General features: G+C 39.3%; 1 protein-coding gene across 1 annotated transcript in view; it reads right to left on the minus strand.

Annotated features, from left to right (window-relative positions):
• The window catches only part of pdzrn4 (PDZ domain containing ring finger 4), a 48,259-nt gene extending 26,859 nt beyond the window's left edge, over positions 1–21,400 (minus strand). Inside the window, exon 1 of the mRNA XM_053483579.1 lies at positions 21,174–21,400. Coding sequence (XP_053339554.1) covers positions 21,174–21,242 — 69 coding nt within the window. The 5' untranslated portion in view covers positions 21,243–21,400. The remainder of the gene's footprint in view (positions 1–21,173) is intronic.
• Positions 21,401–22,559: the final 1,159 nt, after the last annotated feature.

Raw genomic sequence — 22,559 nt, forward strand, 5'->3', positions numbered from 1 at the left:
CACCCAGGGGCTGAAGCACACGAATCCTCAGAGGCACCTGTTCTGAGATGAAGGAGTCTGCGAATTGAAACATAGTGCAATTTTTCAATATGGCATGTCATCCTCTTCAATAAATTTCCAATGAATCACCAATTATCTTCATTTTCACTATGAACAAAGGAACAATGGATGTTGGATATGAGGGGGCGGGGGCGGGGCGGGACCGGGAGCCCACTCTGGGCACTACTCTCCAGCACTCATTTCACAGACTGTCCCATTTGCGTCTCACTGACTGAATGCCTCTCAAGTGACCAACAATGCTCCACTGACTCACCCTTTTCTGTCCCAGAATCAATTTACATTTTCATAAATAAAAATCCAGTGTCGACGTGAGAGACACAAAGCAGCATAAACCTAGGACATGTAAGAAAAGGGAAGGTAATTCCCCGGTGCTGAGGAGAGCCATAGTTCCAACTAGCCACTACTGGGCCTCCTTTCAAGCTGGCTAAATGTCTCATTTCAATAATAAGTGTCAGACTAAAATATGATGAGCGGTGTGGTACAGTAAAGATGTTATGAGTACATAAATCATGTGGGGGGGAGACAGAGCGGCAGTTTTAGCGAGTCCCAGCACACGCCTTGCTGCTCCAGTGACACGGAACTGCGAAATAAAAACTGCGGGAAGACCGCAAGGGAAATCTGAGTGGCCCACTGCATCACAACATCAAGCAGCTGAACATCTCGCCTTTCACCCCACAGCAGCATAAAACACAAGCACAGACAGCCAATAACTATTTTATACATTAATAAAGCCTGTTTCATTTATGTATTTCATTTATGTTCTGTTATAGCGGAGTATTTGAGTTTGGTTAGCTATGGATGCATACAGTATATTTACTCCAGTGAATCAGTGGGAAATGTTTCTGTCTTCATCGGCTGATCAGGGTAAAGGAAACAGGCTTTGTAATATTAAGTGATGTTCACAATTTATAGCAGATCTCTCTTGGCTTAATCTTCAGGACTTCTACATCATGCACCCAGTAAACATTTATTTCTTATTAAAACAATGTGTTTAATGACATGTTAGATTGAAAGACATTGATTTTTTATTTATTTATTTTTTTAATGGGTCAGGAGCTTCCAAAGATGTCAGGCCTACATTCATAATGAGTATAAGTGTAAGTCTCTATGGGTAAGGGTGCCTGCCAATTGCCAATATAAATATGAATGTGGACCAACCTAATCTGGTCATCCAACTGCTGTAAAATGCTACCTGTATGATTAGCAAATGTACCTTGCAATTTGATAATAATAATAATAATAATAATAATAATAATAATAATAATAATAAGGATTTAAGTAAAGAAGGAAAAGAAGCTTTTTAGAACCTTAAAAGCTATTGCATAGCTCTTCTCCAATAGGTTATCAACATATCAAGTAAAAAGAAAGCAAACCTAACCAGACCTTAATATTTTTGTTATACTTTTGATTTGAGGACAGAACACATCAGCTTGTAGCTGAAACATTCGCCTAAGGCTTGGTGACATAATGAAAAACAATGTATCTTATTAGAAACGTAGAAATGATGATAACAAATGGCAAAGAGTCTGTTAAACATTGATAAATGAATGGAGAGAATAATGTTAAACAATTTGAGCAAAGTTAAATGTAATGCAAAGTGGCAGTAAAACAGTGTGAATGTGTTTGGCATACAGTTCTTTTTTCTTTAACTGTGAAACATTATTCTTCCCTTTCCTCCTACATTCTCGTTGTTCCTGTGCCAGTTGATGAGACTTGCTCTGCTGCAACAGACTTGATGTGATCGAATAGTAATAATATACTGTTTAGGTAAAACATAATACTTAAGCCCATCATGTAGGTGGCAGAAACCGTGAAAAGCAGAACAGCGTTCTCGACTCATTCTGACACTGGTAGGCACGCTGCATGGATGCGTTTTATACATTTAAGTCTCACCATCTGGCTCAGGAGTCATGAGTAGAAACGCATACAGAGAAATACACTATGCTGTTCTTCACAGTGGGAGGAAATCTTCTATTATTGTAACGCCTGCAACCAATTTGCATAAAGTTAAACTTCAAGAGTCACTACAATTGTTGTATTTTGAGAGTTTCTGTAGTTAAATGACTTGATTTGTGAGTGGTTTTGTTATCTGTATCTATCTTGTGAGGCAAATGCCATTTGTGTGCTTATTGCAGTTGTCTGTTGTTACCAGCAGGACCATAGCAATGTGAAAAATTCTAGTGCAGCTTTAGACTCCAAGTTCAGAATATGCTTCCTATACGATTTATTGTAAATACTAATCAATTTAAAGTACTCTTTATGTTTGTCTTTAGTTTAACTGCTTTATGGTCAGGTTATTAGTTCTATAGACGATCCTGAGAACACTGTGTGGGAGGTGGGATTACACCCTCTATAAGACTCCAGTCCATCCCAAAGCACCAGGCTCACAAGCATTCACACCTACTGTAGCTGCAGATCCACCTACTTGCATATTTTTGGAAAGTGAGAAGAAACAAGAGACACAGACAAGCCCATGTGGATACAAAAGGACACATGAAAGACACTGAGAGTAAACTAAATTTTATATATATATATATATATATATAATCTTTAAATATTTTTAAGTATATAAAAATATAGTAAAAAATTTTTTTTACTTTTTTAGTAACAATTTTTTTTTACTTTTTTACTATTATTTATTTAACAAAAATGAAGCCATAAGGATAAACAGGGTGGCATCAAACTGTGCATCTGGGTCTGTCAGGTATAACCAAAGTAATCAGTTTTAAAAAGGAATATGAAAATGATGTCCCCAAAATTATGTCCTCAAAAATCAAACTTAAAATTTCAATTTTCAATTTCAATTTCAATTTTATTTATATAGCGCTTTTAACAATGGTCATTGTCTTAAAGCAGCTTCACAAAAAAAAAATTAAACATTTTTTTTTTTTTTTTTTTAGAAAAGAAAAGAAAAGAAAAGAAAAGAAAAGAAAAGAAAATATTTGGAAGTGTGTATGTGTGAGAAAAATGTGTCCAGATAATAATGAAATGAATGAATGATGAATGAAATGTCTCTGATGAGCAAGCCAAGGGTGACAGCGACAGTGGCAAGGAAAAACTCCCTGAGATGGCAATAGGAAGAAACCTTGAGAGGAACCAGACTCAACAGGGAACCCATCCTCATCTGGGTGATAACAGATAGAAAAATGCTCATATTATTATTGTTTTGGGGTAGGAGAAGCAACCAAAAGCATACAACAACAAAAAAGCATAATATGTATCTTTGCTATTTCTTAGTCAAGTTGACAAAATGTTTGCTCATGGTTGTGTAGTGGATTAAAATAAAAATAAAATTCATTTCATCTTATCTCCTAGGCTGTACTGAAAAAAAGGATATGTCAATCTATACGGCACAATGCTAAAATGCTAAAATTCTCTGTGTTTTAAGAGTTAAAGCTTGACAATAAACAATGGTGTTTAATTGATCATAAAAATAGTTGTATTCACAAAGTAAATGCTTTTATTGAGATGCATGAGACCACGATCAAATCTTTTATAGTACAGGAGTTTATTTACAGTACACCACGCTTTAGTGTCTATGACGTGAATAAATTCTCATGTCCTATAAACACACGTGTGTTCCCTCTTCAAATATTTAAAGAACTGGACTCGCTTCATAAATTACACAAAATTCTGTAAAGGCTGTAAACAAAGCCCTTTAGGAGCATCTCATGTTCCAAATCACAAAAAAACAAAGCTTCTTCCTTTTTTTTTTTGGAACAGCTCAATCTCACTACTTCTCAACAAATTATTGTTTGGGGAAAACACATTCAAACTGAGGTGCCCTACAGCATATAATGTGCAACCTCTGTTGAGAGAGAGATATTGTGCGAGTGTGTGTGAGAGATGATTTAAAAGCCTCAATGATTCTACGCACATTCATTTGCACATCCGCGACCACAAAGTGCACCACACAGGAGGCAATTAGCATCATGTGAGCGATATTTACATAGTGTCAGACGCATCCCCGCTCACAACAAAGATGCTTCATGTGACTGGCTGTCACTCGGCCGGCTAGTTCTCTTCTCATTACAGCACGAGCACGGGTCACAGGGTGGCCGTCAGAGCACAGCCATGTAATGAGCGCACAGAGCACAGAGGGTCAGTCGCAACCCCTGCTGGTGGCCTTTGATGCTTATTCGCAAATAATTGGGAGTTCTGTAACTTGTATGGAGGTGGACACTGAGAGGATCTTTTGCGCAAAAGAACAAAGGGGTGGAAAGTAATTGATAGTTAAAAAGCTATGAAAAACTGACTATTTGTTCAACACATGCTGGGTGTAGCTGACACATAAAACCTGATGCCTGTTAAGGCTGTATTGTGAGGCAGGAAGGTATCGAGTTATGTTTGAACTGAACGTTTGCTTAGAATGAAATACTGAGATACCTCCTTGAAGGTATCTTTTGCTTTCTTATAATAATTGTCTGTGGCAGCCTGGAGGTAAAATAATATTTGTAATTGTTTTTAAGATTAAATTCCTTGCAGAAAATAATTTCCCCATCAAGATTTTACATCATCTAATGAACATTAATGCAGATCCGTAACCTGGCAACATGGTGATGCTGTTTTACAGGTACCGTTGCAAATATCAAAGTGCTTCGTTGTAAGACACTGATTTGTGAGATGGCATAGACAACAAGGCTTGAATGCAGCTGCCTCCTGTCTCAGATGCAGCCTCGGTCATTTTAAAGTGATGGAAAACCTCCGTTAAATCAAATGTTAAGCTTCAAAACCAGCGATTACCGAACCAACTTGCTTAGTTTCATGAATTTTAAACATAGTCGTTTATTAAACCATTTTAACACGCAAATTCCCACCCCCATCCATAACTAAAACCTGTCTACACTGTTTTTCACAAATTCAGCATCCATTAACAGATGCATGTGAGAATAAATTTTTGGAGATCAAACACACACACACACACACACACACACACACACTTTGCGTATGTACAGTAAACAGCCTTTCTATATGCTGCTATAAAGCCTGGACTGTTCTGAGGTTTGTGCATTCATTATTTATGATGCTTCATCCTTTGTCTCAGTCTGTCTCTTTCACACAATTTTAAATTCCCCCTACGATCTTAATTTTAGGGTTGGAGACAGCTGACATGTGGCAGCAGTTAGACAGAAATCTGACAGGAAAATAGTTTTTTTTTTCTTCTTCATCTTTGTCTCTAATCACTTGGGTAAATTAGAGGTTATAGGATTAGAGGTTAACAAAGCGCTGTGTCAGGGATTCTTACTGGATGTTCCACGAACACAATGCATATTGTCTATAACTCATTTTGTCACAGTCTATGAGGCCAGTCAGAGTGATTTTTTGATTAAATTGAGTGTTTATGTACTACAACAACTAATAAATTTTGATACCAAGCTAGCCGAAGAACCATTTCGTTGCTATAAATTATGACACACAATATGGCACTTCAATTTACATTTACTTAACACTCAACAGACTTATGATATTATTGATGTGTTTTAATGTGAGAACCGAATTGTTTTGTAGCCAGCATGTGATACAAGAAACGTCCTGGAATCTTTTCATTAACTGGCGGCTTGTCCAACTAACTTTCTTATTATTTAAAAAAAAGTATTTCCTAGAGCTACTTTTATGGAAAATTGGTAGTTTTAATAACAAAATAATGAGTTAAAAATTAACCCATGGTCTCAAAAAAATGATTAGTCTGTGAGTCGAATGTTTTCATGAAGCCAATTTACACTGTCTTTCTTTTATTTGGCTTTGGCCTATTTTATTTTTTATTCATAATTCATATCCTGAGTTATTAATACATTTATGAAGTATGAGGAACATCAATTATGCAGTGCTGGACAGTAGCATCACTGCAAGTATCAAAGCTATTTGAATCAATTAGCTTGCAAATAGGGAGTATTGTTTTTTCCTCATTAACACAGATAAGGACAAACATGTTATTAATGAAGGTATACAACATACTGTACATTTCTTATGTGTTGTGTGTAGTGCTCTTTATTTACGCTGCTTTTAGCTTTAAGCTGGTGTTAATTCGATGATTTCATGCATCAAAAACTATGTGGAGTTAGAATATTTTAAAAAAGAATAATTTGAAGAAAGGGATTTCACATTAGAGTGTTTCTGTTAGCCTTATTTTTAATTGGCCCTTATTTTGAGTGTGGCTTGTAAGAATTATTAAAAAATAAAAAATAAATCAGTGTTTTAAATGCAGGTAAGATGAAAATTATGGTTGTATTAGCTGATTGGATTTCTGGTTGTAGAAAAAAAAAGTTATAAGTTATACTCTGGTGTTAAATTGTTAGCCCTGATAAGCCCGTTGGTAGTGCAGTACAGTGGTCCTGCAGCTCACATAAGAAAACCGTCCACTCAGATCAAGAGGATGCCAAAGAACCTTCCTTTCTTTCAACAAAGAGGGCTCATTTTAAACCACAAATTAGCTCTTATTTGAGAACAGAATATATGCAGGTCTTTGAAGACATCTCAAGTTCAAAAGAATTTAATCCTGAGTTCTTAAAGCAGTAGTGTGTAAGATGAAGCAAAAAAAAAATTTAAAAAAAAGGAGGCATAGGAGAATAAATACTCAAACAGGTTTCTGGGAAATTGCATTGGCAACCCTGTAACTTTTTTAATCAGAGCTGATATGGTGAGAGATTTTGCACACAAGTCATCATTGATGCATCCTACTATACGAAAATCCAAGAGTTCCATCTTCACACAGACCTGATACTAGCAAGTTAACCAATTAATGTTGGCTGGTGAGCTAAAAGACAAAAATAGAATTGGCACAAGCGAGGTGTTAGTACTATTAGGCATGTGATATGCAGTTTGAGACACAGCCTCGATATGTATTGACTTGTCTTACACACAGACATCAGATTAATTCACATGGGATTAGAATTTTGCATCATTTTGAAATGTTTTGTGAGTAGCTTTGGTTTAGCCAGATCTGGGGAATTTAACTACAAAATCTGTAAATCATATCCATCACCTGTAACTTAAAGCACTGCCATAAATCGATACTGCCTCTTCATTTATGTCTGCTTGTGTTATGGCAGACTGCTTTAGGACACCTTCATGTACATAACTTCACTTTAGCACGTCTCTCACATCTCCTGTGCCGTAGCACCCACAAGCATGCCACAGTGACGATGCAAATACCCCTACATTATCCCATCAAAGGCAGAGGCTTGATCTAATGGGACTTTGCTGGATTATGAAGGTCATTGAATTACATTCTCAGGGGATCAAGGTTTGTATGTCTTGGCTGACTGGGTGGATAAATTCAATGTAAACAGATTTCTTGTTTTTCTTAGCTATAATTGTAAGGGTTTTAAAGTTTATAAAATAAAATACTACTAATTATGTATAGGGCTTTCCCACATTCCTGCGTTTGATCCCAAACTGGTAGGATCTAAAAGAAATCATAAGGAGATTATCACAAAGGTTGGTTTGTAATGGTTTGGGAAAAACAGTAGCTAAAAGATTTTAAAAGATTTCGAATCTCTTTAGAATCGATTCATTACCTCTCTAGTCACAGGTAGTCATCAGGTGTGTAGGTACTTTAAGTACTATATGGTAAATTAAATTAAATTAAATTAAGAAGTCAGACATCACGGCATGCTTCCCTACTGTAGGTCTAGAGTGGGCAGAGCCTACAATGTAGGTGGCTTGTTGTATATACACGTATATACATGTATATACAGTGGCTTGCAAAAGTATTCGGCCCCCTTGAACTTTTCCATGTTTTGTCACATTACAGCCACAAACATGAATCAATTTCATTGGACTTCCACGTGAAAGACCAATACAAAGTGGTGTACACTTAAGAAGTAGAACGCAAATCATACATGATTCTGAACATTTTTGACAAATAAATAACTGCAAAGTGGGGTGTGCGTAATTATTCAGCCCCCTTTGGTCTGAGTGCAGTCAGTTGCGCATAGACATTGCCTGATGAGTGCTAATGACTAAATAGAGTGCACCTGTGTGTAATCTAATGTCAGTACAAATACAGCTGCTCTGTGACGGCCTCACAGGTTGTCTAAGAGAATATTGGGAGCAAAAACACCATGAAGTCCAAAGAATACACCAGACAGGGCAGGGATAAAGTTATTGAGAAATTTAAAGCAGGCTTAGGCTACAAAAAGATTTCCAAAGCCTTGACCATCCCACGGAGCACTGTTCAAGCGATCATTCAGAAATGGAAGGAGTATGACACAACTGTAAACCTACCAAGACAAGGCCGTCCACCTAAACTCACAGGCCGAACAAGTAGAGCGCTGATCAGAAATGCAGCCAAGAGGCCCATGGTGACTCTGGACGAGGTGGGGGAATCTGTCCATAGGACAACTATTAGTCGTCCACTGCACAACGTTGGGCTTTATAGAAGAGTGGCAAAAAGAAAGCCATTGTTAACAGAAAACCAGAAGAAGTCCCGTTTGCAGTTTGCCACAAGCCATGTGGGGGACACAGCAAACATGTGGAAGAAGGTGCTCTGGTGGAATGGAACTTTTTGGCCAAAATGCAAAACGCTATGTGTGGCGGAAAACCAACACTGCACATCACTCTGAACACACCGTCCCCACAGTCAAATATGGTGGCAGCATCATGCTCTGGGGGTTCTTCTCTTCAGCAGAGACAGGGAAGCTGGTCAGAGTTGATGGGAAGATGGATGGAGCCAAATACAGGGCAATCTTGGAAGAAAACCTCTTGGAGTCTGCAAAAGACTTGAGACTGGGGCGGAGGTTCACCTTCCAGCAGGACAACGACCCTAAACATAAAGCCAGGGCAACAATGGAATGTTTTAAAACAAAACATATCCATGTGTTAGAATGGCCCAGTCAAAGTCCAGATCTAAATCCAATCGAGAATCTGTGGCAAGATCTGAAAACTGCTGTTCACAAACGCTGTCCATCCAATCTGACTGAGCTGGAGCTGTTTTGCAAAGAAGAATGGGCAAGGATTTCAGTCTCTAGAAGTGCAAAGCTGGTAGAGACATATCCTAAAAGACTGGCAGCTGTAACTGCAGCAAAAGGTGGTTCGACAAAGTATTGACTCAGGGGGGTAAATAATTACGCACACCCCACTTTTCAGTTATTTATTTGTAAAAAATGTTTGGAATCGTCTATGATTTTCGTTCCACTTCTCACGTGTACACCACTTAATAAGCAGGATTACTTTTGCAGACAAGGTTGCCTTCTTCGGTTTAAATCTGAGGAATGGGTTACTGTTGGGCTTTTGTGCATAACTATCACACCTGCGCAGAAACAGGACTGGATTAGGTTCGGTCTTGGACATAACCAACAATACCACAAATTTATGATTTATGTCCATTTAGTAAATGTCAACATCAAATAACAGACTCGACACAAATCCTGAGACAAATGACTTAATATCTTTAGTTCTACTGTGCACTCCATTTTTGTAGCTCAAATCTCAACAAGGCAACTTAACCATTTGAGTATCTTAGCAGACACTTTACAGCTGAAGTTGTTGTCATTAGAAAAGACAACCCTCAAGGCATATCTGCATTTTTGCATAATGTTGCTCGTTGCTTTCAAGATTTGTCACTTGCACACATTTCACAAGTCCTCTACGCCACAAATCCCTGCTAGATAATTAAATCAATTACTCCAGTCATGAGAAAAAAAAAATGTAAGTCGCTCTCGTGCTAACGAGTTAACCATTCCAAACTTAATGAAACTCATCTGAGATGTCTCCTCCTCTGATCGCAGTCTGTGTTCAGGTTTATTAAGGAAATGAACAAAGGAGACACAGTACCTGCATACAGATTCAGCAGGAAACACACTTGCTATGATTACACCTTTCAGGTTTTTTGGCATGTCTACAGTTCGTGGCTGGTGTTTTAGTTATAAATACATCATTATAACTATAGTAAATCACAACCTCAGTGAAACCTGCCATGGCTACAGTTGGCAGCATAAATGAATACATCAACTGAATGAATAGAGAAACCAAGCTGGCTGGTCAGTAAAAGTGCATGAGTGTGTGTGTGTGTGTGTGTGCATGCATGTGTGTTCATGAGGGAGCCTACTCCATTCTACTGGCAGTTTGAACACTAATAGCTCTAATAAAGGATTGTTTCTCAGAGGGTTCACTGCTTTATTCAGGTTTTTTGAGACAGCAGGTTGCAATAAGCCAACACTCCCCCTTTAATTTCCTCCTCACATTCACATGCCTGATTGACTAATGAATGCATCTCTCAATACCAAGCATCCACACACAGCACGTGCTGAATTGTTATGATCAAATTTATCTCTAAGCAGCAATTTAACAATCAGCAAATCTAGCACAGAAGCAGGATTGTGAACGGCTCCTGTTGAGAAGTTAGATGAGGGGTCAAGCATGGGGTCAGACACGAATATACCAAAATCATTAAATGACCAGCTGAAGCAGGGAACACTGCTAAGCAAGGTGTAGAAAATGAGTGGAAATAATGAAAGTAGAAATCTGAATTTTTGAATAAGAAAGCCTATTTACAGCCAAACCATCTGGTCTTCTAAGCTTGGATCCAGGTCTCAGTAGATGCATTAATAGCTATCGTTTTGTTGTGGCTCATACTGCAATACACTGATCTTATCTGCACACATGCCAGATTGCCATCCATATTTTCATAATAAATACTCATTTATTTCTTGGGATTTGCATGTTACCTACTGAGCTATTTAGTACGAAGCGGGTCTTCTTTTTCATTTCCCTCTGTGGGCAAGCAGACAGTGTTAGAGGCTGCACTGCGGACATCCGTCTGCTGACCTTGCCCCGGCTCTCGGCACCACTAGCAGGTGCTTAATTGGTGGACAGCTCTGCCAAGCGTATGGGGAAAGCCCTGTCATTAATGAGTCAACATCATGTAAAATGTTTCCTTTTTGCCCACTCTCAGATTCATTATCTCAGAATTAAAAAGTCATCAGTACATCCAGGTAAATAGAAATGAAGTCAGATTCCTTTTATTTTCTTAGTCAAAGTAGGACTGATTATATGTGGTTAGAGCAGAATGCCACTTGGCGAGAATGGCAGCTCCACGTGGAGCCACAGTAACACCAGGATGAGACCAAATGGCTTCCGCAATTGGAAAGCAGAGGGAGGTGGGAATATGGGGAGGGGGTGGAGCGAAGGTGCATCTGTTCCAAATTCATCTTGTTGTTCATAATGAGGCGAGCCCAATCAGTTTTGGGAGCAAAGCGTCTGTTGAAGTGTGATCTTTCAGACAAGAATTGTCCTGGATGGCGCTTGGCCTGACACGAGTTGTAAGATCATTAGTGACCCCACTACAAATATTAACCATATTGCATTGGAGAAGAAAGCTGTGTTTAAAAACGAACACATTCGATGCACAATTTCAAGGATGCAGTCGGGAGACAGATGGAGACGAGCTGAGTTTAACTCCAAACAACATGCTATGAGAGTCTGGGATGCAAACCACATGCTGGACAATATCAGTTCAAAACCAAATGCCAAGCTCTGTCATGTTAAGTAGAAGATACTGAATGTACAAAACACTCCTGCAAATTGGGAAAGATAAAAGTTGATTTTACAATCAAAATGTTGGTCATGTATGTAGTTACAGATTACATTTGCATTTATACACTCTGAAGTTAATGTACAGTAGTTCAGACGTCTTAAGCCTTCAGACTCAGTTTGAAGCCAACAGCAGGAAATAAGCTTCCCTCCACCTGCACCAAAACCATTTGATGCGAATTAAATTAATGTAAAGTCATTCCATCCATTTCCTGTATATGGCCAGATGCTAGGGAGTGGATACTTTCATTTCATTTCATTTCATGCATGGTCTGCCATCAGTGCCCAAGCTTCACAGGTAGAGCCCTCATTTTTATTTTTAGATTTTACAGATGTTGGGAGGGGGTACTTTCCTGCCTAGCATCTTCCAAGTATGTCAGACCTGGAGTTTTCCTTAGAGGCTGCCTGAAATAAACAATCAAGCAGGTAGCTGAGTTCTATGCACCAGCTCCTATGGTATTTTTCATAGCTACGAGGGTTTGTCTGACCCCAAACCAGGGTGTAGAGTCCTACAGGGAGATTTCCAGTGCAGGCTAATGACCTGTAGTCCTGGAGCTGTGGGTTACTCCAGTTTTGAGTTTCTGGCTCATTGCCATAGCCGATAAACATTTGCTCCATTGGGTGAAGGGAGGCAGGGTAAAAACCCTGATCTCAATCTCTATCTCTCTCCTGAGCTGTCTGATTAGTGGCATGTATCCCCTTTAGCTGTCCCAAAGCAGCCTTTAAGGAAAGCATGGTTTCCAAATCAGCAGTTCCATTGCCTTTAGGTGGGATTTTTCTCTCCATCCCTGCAGTCTGCACACCAGACAATATGGTCAAAAACACTTCATGCATGTATAAGACTAGCTTTAAGAAGACACAATTGCTGCTGTTGGTGTTTTTTATTGGTGTTTAACTGTAAAAGCTGGGAGGTTTTTCAGACCTAGCCTAATTTCCAAAGTTATTTCATGAATATATGAAAAGGTTATAATTGTTGCAATAACTATATGACACACTTATACCAGGAAAGGAATAACATCAGTGCTCTTAAACACTAGCTGACTTTTTTTTTTTTTTAAACAGAATTTTGTATTCTCATATTGCATATTTTATGGTATTTAGATGCTGTTTTTTGTTCAACATTTGTACACCTGTTTAACATGCTTGAACACTGCCAACACCAGCTCAAATATTTATTGTCAGTGGTACAGCATAAAGCAGGTACTACAGAAATTTATAAGACAGCTTATAATGCATCACGATTGCATCTTAAATTGTTATCATATTTACCATCAACTTATTCGGTTTTATGGGTGGATGGAGGCATCTCCGAATCTGCTCCAGGCACACTATCGCATCCTCACAGGTTTGAGTGATGACTTCTCATTATGTTCCTCTTCACTGAATGGCATCGTAATGCTAGACTGCACTTCCTCCAGCACACGCACATGCACATGCACACATCTCCTAACAAAACAGATGTGTCAAAATCCAACTGACGTGAATAATGATACAGCAAGCTCATTAAAAATGAAAGCAAAATCAATTGTGAGTGATTTGACAGGACTGAAGTCATTACGGCAACAATATTAAACACACAAATTGAAGAGATACACCTATAACAAGCACATATAGCCGACAGGAGTGTACTATAGGAATAGAAGCGATCTCTTCTTCAAACATAAGTCATTTTAACACCTAAGTAGTTACTACTGCGACGCTTCTTTGCAGTGATGTCTGTATGTACTTCTTACACACATCACAATCAAGCATACACATACGAGAAAGTGTTCCACTAACAATAGCCCTTGTCTATAAACTCTTTTGTGTAACAGAGCTCTTCAGATTATAAATGCAGATGAATGCCATTGTGCCTTTTGTCTCATTCCTTATCATCTCCTGTCCAAACTGGGCCAGGTGAGATGCGAAACCTCAGCGCTGTCCAAACCTCTGTCTTTCCATCAACCCCGCTGCTCCCCTGTGCCTTATCAGGTTGGCTGCAGAGAGTGTCCACTGACCTGGAGGCTGACATGCAGAATGAGCTTCTCATCAGGAAATCTGTGTCCCAAAGCTCAGACACACCAAAGCAAAGCATTTCCCATGATTGGTCTTTATCCCCAGAGCACAGAAGAGCTGGGTGACTTATGCAGGTCTTCTTATCTCAGACAAATGTGCGGCTCAGCCTTGACATCTGGCACATTTCTCGAAATGTCAGAGCAGATATTGGAGTGGAGATATGTCAGGAGAAAAAAGAAAAAAACACCATAATGTGCAGCTATTGACAAATAACTATGATAAGAGGGAATACTAGCTCTAAAGATGTTTAAAGTGTATTCAAGGTAGTAACACGGCATTTTCTTTACACAGAATGGTGAGTTTTAATAGGTCACATTTTGACTATGTGGTTAGGTAAGAAGTTTATTACGGGACAAGCTTACATTCAAGCCTGGACGAGGTCATGTCACTTCAATAAAAATCTTTGCCTTTTTTTCTCCCCACACATAAGCCTTGCTCTATAAACACAAACATACCAAAAGCTGGACATTTTTCAGCTCAGTGCATTGCTGTTTGTCTTTATTATTGACTCAGATTTTAAATTAGCATTTATATAATGTACTGATGACCTTTTTTATCATCAGATAGCATAATTCCATTGGCAAGCATGCTTCAGACTGTCTACATCAAGTACAGAAATAAACAATCCTTTAACAAGCCAATAAGGGAAAATAAATAAATAAAATAAAAACTAGATCTCTATTTGCCGGCTCACTTCTACTCCTAAGCAACAACTGACAGCCAATTTAAAGATCATTCCCATCAAGGCTGTGTGATAAAACAATACTAGCTCCCCAGCACTAGTCTGTGATAGGCAACAAACCATGAAAGCCTTCGTAAAGGCATTACATAAATAAAATCCCAACCTATCAGATATTGAGATAATTCATCACGAAGCCGTAGGCTCCTAATAGTCTCTTCCCTCACCTCATGCCACATCTCCTCTCTCCTGCATAGCCTAAACGAGGATAATCAGACAGAAGGCAGCCCTCGTCGGCTGCCAGATGACCAGCCAGCTCCATATGTGATTTCATTGGACTACAGTGTATGATTTCAGTTTTATTCACTATTCGAACCCTGGAGCCAAAGCTGTTGAGGATGTTGTCACCCCAACACAAGCATGGCGAGCCAGACACTTCATTACACCCCAAACAATCCCTCCAGTATGATTTCCTCCTAGCCATAAAGGAGGGAGATTGCTGCTTTGAAATGCATAAAGTGTCATTTATGGGAAGGGGTTGCTTCAGCTTTCCGCCACTGAATTTAATAATGTGTCTCTGCCAGTGAAAAACAAAAAATACTGCGCAATGTTTCATTTATGGCCCTCCGAAGAGAAGGTGAACAATATGGCAACGTTGTAAAGCCACGGAGGCTGACGTGCCCTTTGACCACAATGTCTAACTGTCGGTAAAGAAAAAAATACAACAGCATTACTGCTGTCACTTAGCAGCTGTTTTGCAATACTGAATCAATAATTTGAGAAATGCTGACAAAACTGCCAATACTGACATTCAGCAGCTATGGACATGACTTACACTCTTCACTTCACCCAAGAACTAAAACGCATTTCAACTGCTGCATTTACATTGTTTTATTCATCACATTGTTCGTGTGTATGCCTATGTGTAGCTGTATGAGCAATTAATTTTTATTTTGCAATCAACCTGGAGAACTGCAGAACTATTCAGAAGGGCTGCTCTTTTACAGACCTTCACAGAGATATGTCGTGGATTTGGTACATGCCTGCAAAGGTCAGAGCGGCTCTTACAGGGATAAGTATGAGGTGCTAACACTAAAGGGCAATTCATCAGCTCTCTCTTAAATCCTTATCTCATCCTGTTTCCTGAATGAGATTTTTCAAAAACTGACTGCTAAAGCTTTCTGAGTTCATATACAGTACAACCATAGACTGCAGACCGTGCCACAGGGTTACACATGCACACACTCCTATACTGTATAAGATAAAAAGGAGTTAAACAATATTTAACTGCGGCTATTCAAAGTCAGTAGCATACGGTATAAAAATTGTATGGTTAAGTGCATTTGCAAAAGCATTAATCAAAAAAATCCACATAACCAACAAAATGCATGCACACGCCATATGCAGTACATTCATGTATGTAACGTATTGTGAGTGCACTGGCCAAGCAAGCCTTTGTTGAAATACAACACCTAACTGCTTAAAAGTGGAGCTTTAAAAAAAAGGAACCAAGTTAATCTTCTTACAAACACTCAATCAAACCTTTCTTGAAGTAACAGGTAGTTAAGACTAATAATATGTTCTCTGACTTCCGAAACACCCACACATGGACGTTCCCACACCTGCAGCATACTCTCCGGCTAGTTTCACACCTTGTTCATTACATTTTTGTGACATTGTTTCCGATTCATTTGGTTTTCAGTGTGCTTCCTTTTTTCTCGTCCATTATTGGCTAACAGAAGCAAAACCTTATGTTGTTGTAGCCACAAGGTTCAGCATGCCATGTGCTCTGAGAGTTGTAGTGGTTATTTGTATTACTGGATTTTTCTTTTTACTTCAAACCAGTCTGGCAATTCACTTCTGACCTCGCACATTAACAGCCATCTCCATTCTCAGACCTACTACTCAGAGTGTGTTTTTTCTTTTCATTTTTGCGTCTTTTAGTGTAAACTCTAGTGGATAGTTGTTCCAGGAGATGAACAGATTCAAGAACTACTCAAATCAGCCCACCTGGCACCAGTGACCATGGCACAGTTAACGTCAGTGAGATTACATTTTTGCACATGCTGATGTTTGATGTGAAAAAAAAATGAAGCTCTTGACCTGTTGTTGCATGATTTCATGCAAGGTGCTGCTGCCACATGATTGGCCATTTGCAGTAGATAATGGCCAGTAAGTGTGGACAACAAATGAGATAATGTCATCATTCATTTATTCATTCACTTACACATATCAAATTGTGTGTACATGCAGGTGGTTGGAGTTTCCTGTTTTTTAAAAAACATTTATTGTCAGTATTTCTAAAGTGTGTTTTACCTTTACAGGTCATGGAGGTGCATCTTTTTTTAATGAAAAAAAGTAGTATTGTTATTAATTACTGTGTTATAACATGCCAATAAACACACATGCATTAAACATTTTGTGATCTTTTTACCTACATATCTACAGTCATTGTTCACGGTGAATAAAATATTCCATAAAGTAATTTCATCCATTTTAACCAAGAACAAATTACATGTGCATTGATCTCTGTTTGCAGCAGAAAACAATGCATTGTGGTCTGTGGGGAGAAGCGCTCTTTATTTTTTCATGCTTCATTTCCCAGAGGAATGTGCAGTGTTGGGTGTTAATCGACATTACTGGATAGCAGAGTTCAGTGAAATAATATTAGAGTCAGAAAGACAAATGTTAAACAAGAAACTGCTTCTAAGCAAGCACTTGATGTGGAACTGCATTAACATCAGTAACTGATAAAAACTGTGGCTCCTGGATAATAACTGAGAACCAGGTTTGTTCTTTGGAGTGCAGCCAAGTTACACTAAAGTAGAGTGTTCAGTTGTTGTTGTTTTTTTTTCAAATAACTTAAACTGAAGATGTGTTAATTGGTTCGCATCAAACAAGATACATGTGCAGAACATGTCTGGTTAACATAACTGGTACTTCAAGAGTTCTATGTTTCAAGAACAGCTTCCTTAAAAAAAAAAAAAAACACCAGTTGTATAAAGAATCTACGGCCCTTTTGGAGTTTAATATAGAGAGTGGATGCACTGCACATTTCCCATCATCCAACAAAGAACATACCCATATCTCATAAGAAGGCTGACATTTAGCTTATGAGTTTAATTTCTTCAGCTAGAAATGTATGTGGAAAAGCGGCAAGACCGAGAGCCAGTGCTATGAAGATTTGATGAATCATATAGGTGACTGTGAACGGACTTCTCTGGAAGCCAGACTGAATATCACACTAGCTATATTAAAAGAGAAATCCTGATTACATAAGCCACTGCAGTGGATAAAGCATATAGGGTGAAGTAGGGGTGGGGTAGGGGGGATTCCATTTTCCTACCTAGCTTTTCTTACTTGCTTTTTTAAGAGTGAAAAACACATCAATCCAATACAACCCTACCCAACATTTTATCAGAAGAACGCAAATGGAATGAGTTTGAGTAGGATTTCTGTATCTTCTGTACCTTCTATATAGTATAGTAAGTACATGATACAATACTCTACTGTAATCTCATGGCTGGAGACAAGAGATCAATCAAGTCAGGCGTTCATCTTTTTTTCTCCTCCTTTGTTATCTCCTATCAATTTTAATGGCTGAGGAACATCACTCAGAAAAAAAATGTAATGGGACAAGATGATGGATGGGAACATTTGTAGCACAGAGGCAAGAGATCACCAGGACGCCATGAGGGGTGACCAGAGCTGAGAAGGGTGCAGAGGCCTCGGGCCATTCTTCACACATACATGATCTCTTCACACACACACACACACACACATAAAGGGTAGGGGTGACCCAAGCAGAAAATTCCCCAGTTGTGATGAAATCCATTTGTCAAACACATGCATTCACACCTGTCCTTTTCCACATGATAGGAAAGGCATATCCACAAGAATGCACACCTCTTCTTCGTACCTTGGCCAGCTGAGCTTATTATTACAGACTGTGCCGATGCAACCAGTGATCCTATAGGGGGCACTCATCAACAGACTTATTTGAGATCACACACAAGAGTGCTTGTGCAAAGCTCTCTACTTAATACTGGAGCGTGTGGATGCTGTAGCTGAGCAGCGGTACGCAAGTCCAAGAAGCACTCAGGCATAAATCGCACATGCACACAAAGGAATGGTAAATGAATGTGATAAACAGACAAAAATATCACAGAAGCCTATCATATTATGCTCAGCAGTGTGTGTCAGCTTCTCATCCCTGGTCTCTCTAATTAGGCTAAAAAAAAGACACACCCCAGTGAGTTTAACTCCTCCCAGATGCTGAGCGACATTCGTGAAGTGTGCTGCCAGATGTAAATGCATGACAAGCGCATCGGGAAGAGAGGAACACACACACACAAACAAAAAACACACACACACACACCTTTAACAACCATTGCAGTAAATGAACTAAAAAGACAAACCACCACCTCACTGCTCACCATCGACAGAAGAATTGATAATAAACATGGCACAAATTAAGCATATAAAAAGCTGATAAATGTAGGACATACTTGTAAATATAAACTTTCCATGTTATAAATTGTGTTTTAAAATCTTTTAATAAAATTTGTTTAAATCAAACATAGATCAACAAAAGAAAGTTAGTTTTCAAAATAACTAGAATATATAAAATATTACCTACTAATTATTTTATATAGACAGTGGCTATAGCAATATAGTATGTTATCATAATATGTTATTATATAGTAATATAGTGTGTGTAGTAAACATACATTGTAAAGTCTTATACTGGTAAATAGCAAGGAAAGACAAAACAGAAAGAAATTCATAGAGAGAGGGAGGGGTAGAGACAGAAGGAAAGTTAGGGTGCACATGTGTGTGTGTGTGTGTGTGTGTGTGTGTGTGTGTGAGAGAGAGAGAGAGAGAGAGAGAGGGAATTAGAAAATTAAATGAACAAAAACCAGGTAGTTGATCTCAGCCTTGCCTCACACACATCTAATTTAATAGAAAGACAGCAAATATATAGTTCTATTGTGTTAAACACAACAGAAGAGAGAGAGATAGAAACTTCAGTAGCAGAGCTTATCACCACACGCACACAGTTTCAGCATGGAGCTCTACCAGTCCTTGCTCAGTGATCATATTACTGATGGCTGGTTCTATCTGGCCGCTGGTCATGAGGTCAGCTAGGCTCATGTGATCAGCCCAAACACATCCCAGGACCAAAACAAACCAGAAACTACACTACATACTTAAGTATGCACCATGCACCAGAAGTTTTATTTCGATTGGAAAAAAAATGTTCCAGTCAATATAAAATTTTACAACCATTTCTTGTAATGCTTGTTTAATCGAACATTGGAAACAGTAGAGTGGTTTAATTTGCTGCGTTACACTTATACCGGTTAATATTCTTCATCAACACCTCACTGCTCACTGCTCTCTCTCTCTCTCTCTCTCTCTCTCTCTCTCTCTCTGTGATAAGATGTCAGGTGCTGATGTGGCAGTCGTCCCATGCAGAGCACAGGGGTTTGCTTGGGTATGTAGGATCAGACAACTTGTTATTTGGCTTCACCGGGTCAACACACACCTACAACACACACCAGGACACCGCCTGTGGCATTCACTTAATTCAACCCACATAAAAGCAGAAGGTTTCTTGTCTGAGGCATAAATTACAGAGAACATAGATTTACTTGTAGCACCTTAACTGAAAATAACAAACAGCAAAAAGGAGGAGGAGGAGAAACAGCACAGGAAGTACTTTTGAATCCAACGTTTCAAATTTCCTAAATGTGGCAAACGAGTGCTTGAGCTACTTCTACTATCCAGCACTGGCCGCATGACATCTGTGAAAATTTCCCTGGCTGAAATATGAGCTACGAGAAGACACATGATCTCCTCTAAGGGATCAGTGTTTTTCCGGCTCTGAAACAACGACGCTTCATCGAAACCCAAATCGCTTGGATAAAGTATGGTGACAGTTATAAAAGCTGATATGCCTTTGTGTGCGACATTACAGTTTGAATTCAAGCTCAAGATGTAAAAGAAGTGTTAATCACTGTACTTATACTTTAGTGAACGAGCTGTGAAGCACGGATGAATGGATTGACTGATAGAGATAGCTAGTGAGAAAGGTTTAAGAACAGTTCATACACAAGCAGTGTGACATTAACTCTGTAGGATCAGCATCGTGAGTGGCACTCCTGTAGTCATTCCTCTTAGTCATAGGACGAGGGTGCGTACCCAAAAGAAGAACAAGACATTTTCTTCTAATACCTCTTGTAATATATTTAACATCATGCTCATGTTGACACCAGCAATTCGGGAGAAGTGGAAAAAAATTTGACTTTGTACATTTAATTAAACGATAAATTCAAAAACACAGCGCATATCCCAAAGGTCGACTAAAATCCTCGAGATTCATACTTGAATTGCTCATATATAAACACTAACCCCAAACTGTCAGAAGAATTGGGTCTCTTCCATTCGTGTGGTGGTTCAGCACAGGTGTTTGGATACGATCTCTGTTATCTCACCAGGGACCTTTTCCTTGGCAAGAACAAATTATCACACTTCCTCTCTAACAGAGGAGGCACACATACACACACACACACACACACTCGTTCTCTCTCTCTCTCTCACACTTCTTCACATTTTCCTCTTATAGTTCTGTTATTATTTGCTTCCTCACATGGACCATAGCTGTACCAAATATAACCCTCTTTCCTCGGCTTGGCTTCTTTTTTTTCATGCCAGTGTAAATGATAGAATTCTGGTGGCACATTTCTCTTTCCTACAAAGTCTCTCTTGTCTTTCTCCTCACACATGCACACACTCACATACACACATGCAATCTGGTGTAGCACAGCTCTCTCCTCCATCCTACCTGCGAAATTTCATAAAGCAGTTTGTAATGCTCCTCTCTCTTCTGCAGTGAGCACAGATTGCAGCCCATCCTCGCCGTCACAGGTTCGCAGGAGCTCTCTCTCTCCCCAGAATCAGTCCGGGGGTCACCCTCCAGGAACGCACACCGTCTCTCATCAGTCTGCCCTGAGCACTTCTACCACAAACACACTGTGCAGTGTGCACAGGGAGCTCCGGTCAGCAGCGCATGGCACGAGCACACCAGCGTGGTGTGTGTGTGTGTGTGTGAGATGTGATCGCAGCAGCAGCAGCACTAGTAGTAGTAGTAGTAGCAGCAGCAGAAGCCGTAGCGATGTCAGTCTGCTACTTCTCTCCCCCCTCTCCCTCACTGCCACACACACACACTCACTCACACTCGCTCACCCGCACGTTGTGGCTCCTGGTCACATACACCGTCACTCCCCCTTCTCTTGCACAGCCTCTACACAAGCCTGGTTCATGAATAATGTTGAAGAACCTGACGCATATGTATCAGAGGAGGTGTGGTTGGGTGAGTGGGAGGATTCGGCGGCCCGTACGGAGCTGCTCGCGCTCATTAAGGCTCCGCCACTGTAAAGACAATGAGTCTCCTTTGTGTTAGTATCAGAGGGACTGAAGATAGCATACTGGCTGCTGTTTTAACATCCTTTTAGAGAGAATATGAATAAGAAAGGGTTGAAACAAAGCTACAGTAGGCTTCATTCCATTTCTATTATGGAGACTCTCGAGCAGTGATTTAAGAAGATTGTGAAATTGTTAGAAAATGAAGAATCGGAAAAAATTGATTGGCGCACTAGGTCAAATTACATGACTCAACATGGCTAAGAAGAAAATCCTGGTAGGCAGATAGGGAGGGGAAAAAGGAGGATTTTACCATATAACTCTAGCATATGTCTTTGAACGAGACAGCTAATTATATTTCCAAGACGTTTGCCAAGTAACAGAAAGACAACAAAAAAGAAAAATTGCTTTGTGACCACAATAAGCAGGACTTCTGGGATTTTTGTTTGTTTGCGGCTCACTATTCATAAGTTCACCTAAATGAAGTCAAAGTAACCTCCAACCGGAACTAATGCATGTCTTTTACATCCCACATCTTTTTTCCTTTCAGTGAACCCGCTGAAATGTATTTTGTATTCGCTCACACTGCTGTTTTAGCTATTAGTTTTTAGTTTTGAGGTGTTTCCATGGTCAAAACAACGTACATCTAAAGCACAGATGTTTAGGCACTCCTTATGAGCAGCAGCACTTAGAGCCTGCCTTGAGCTACGTATTCATAATTATGAGCGTGAAATCTGTCTGCTTTATATGCACTTTCTCTCAATATATCACCAGCAACTTGCTGGATATGAAACGTGCTGAGGCAAAC

The sequence above is a fragment of the Clarias gariepinus genome, chromosome 2 (assembly GCF_024256425.1).
Source record: "Clarias gariepinus isolate MV-2021 ecotype Netherlands chromosome 2, CGAR_prim_01v2, whole genome shotgun sequence".
Classification (NCBI taxonomy): Eukaryota; Metazoa; Chordata; class Actinopteri; order Siluriformes; family Clariidae; genus Clarias; species Clarias gariepinus.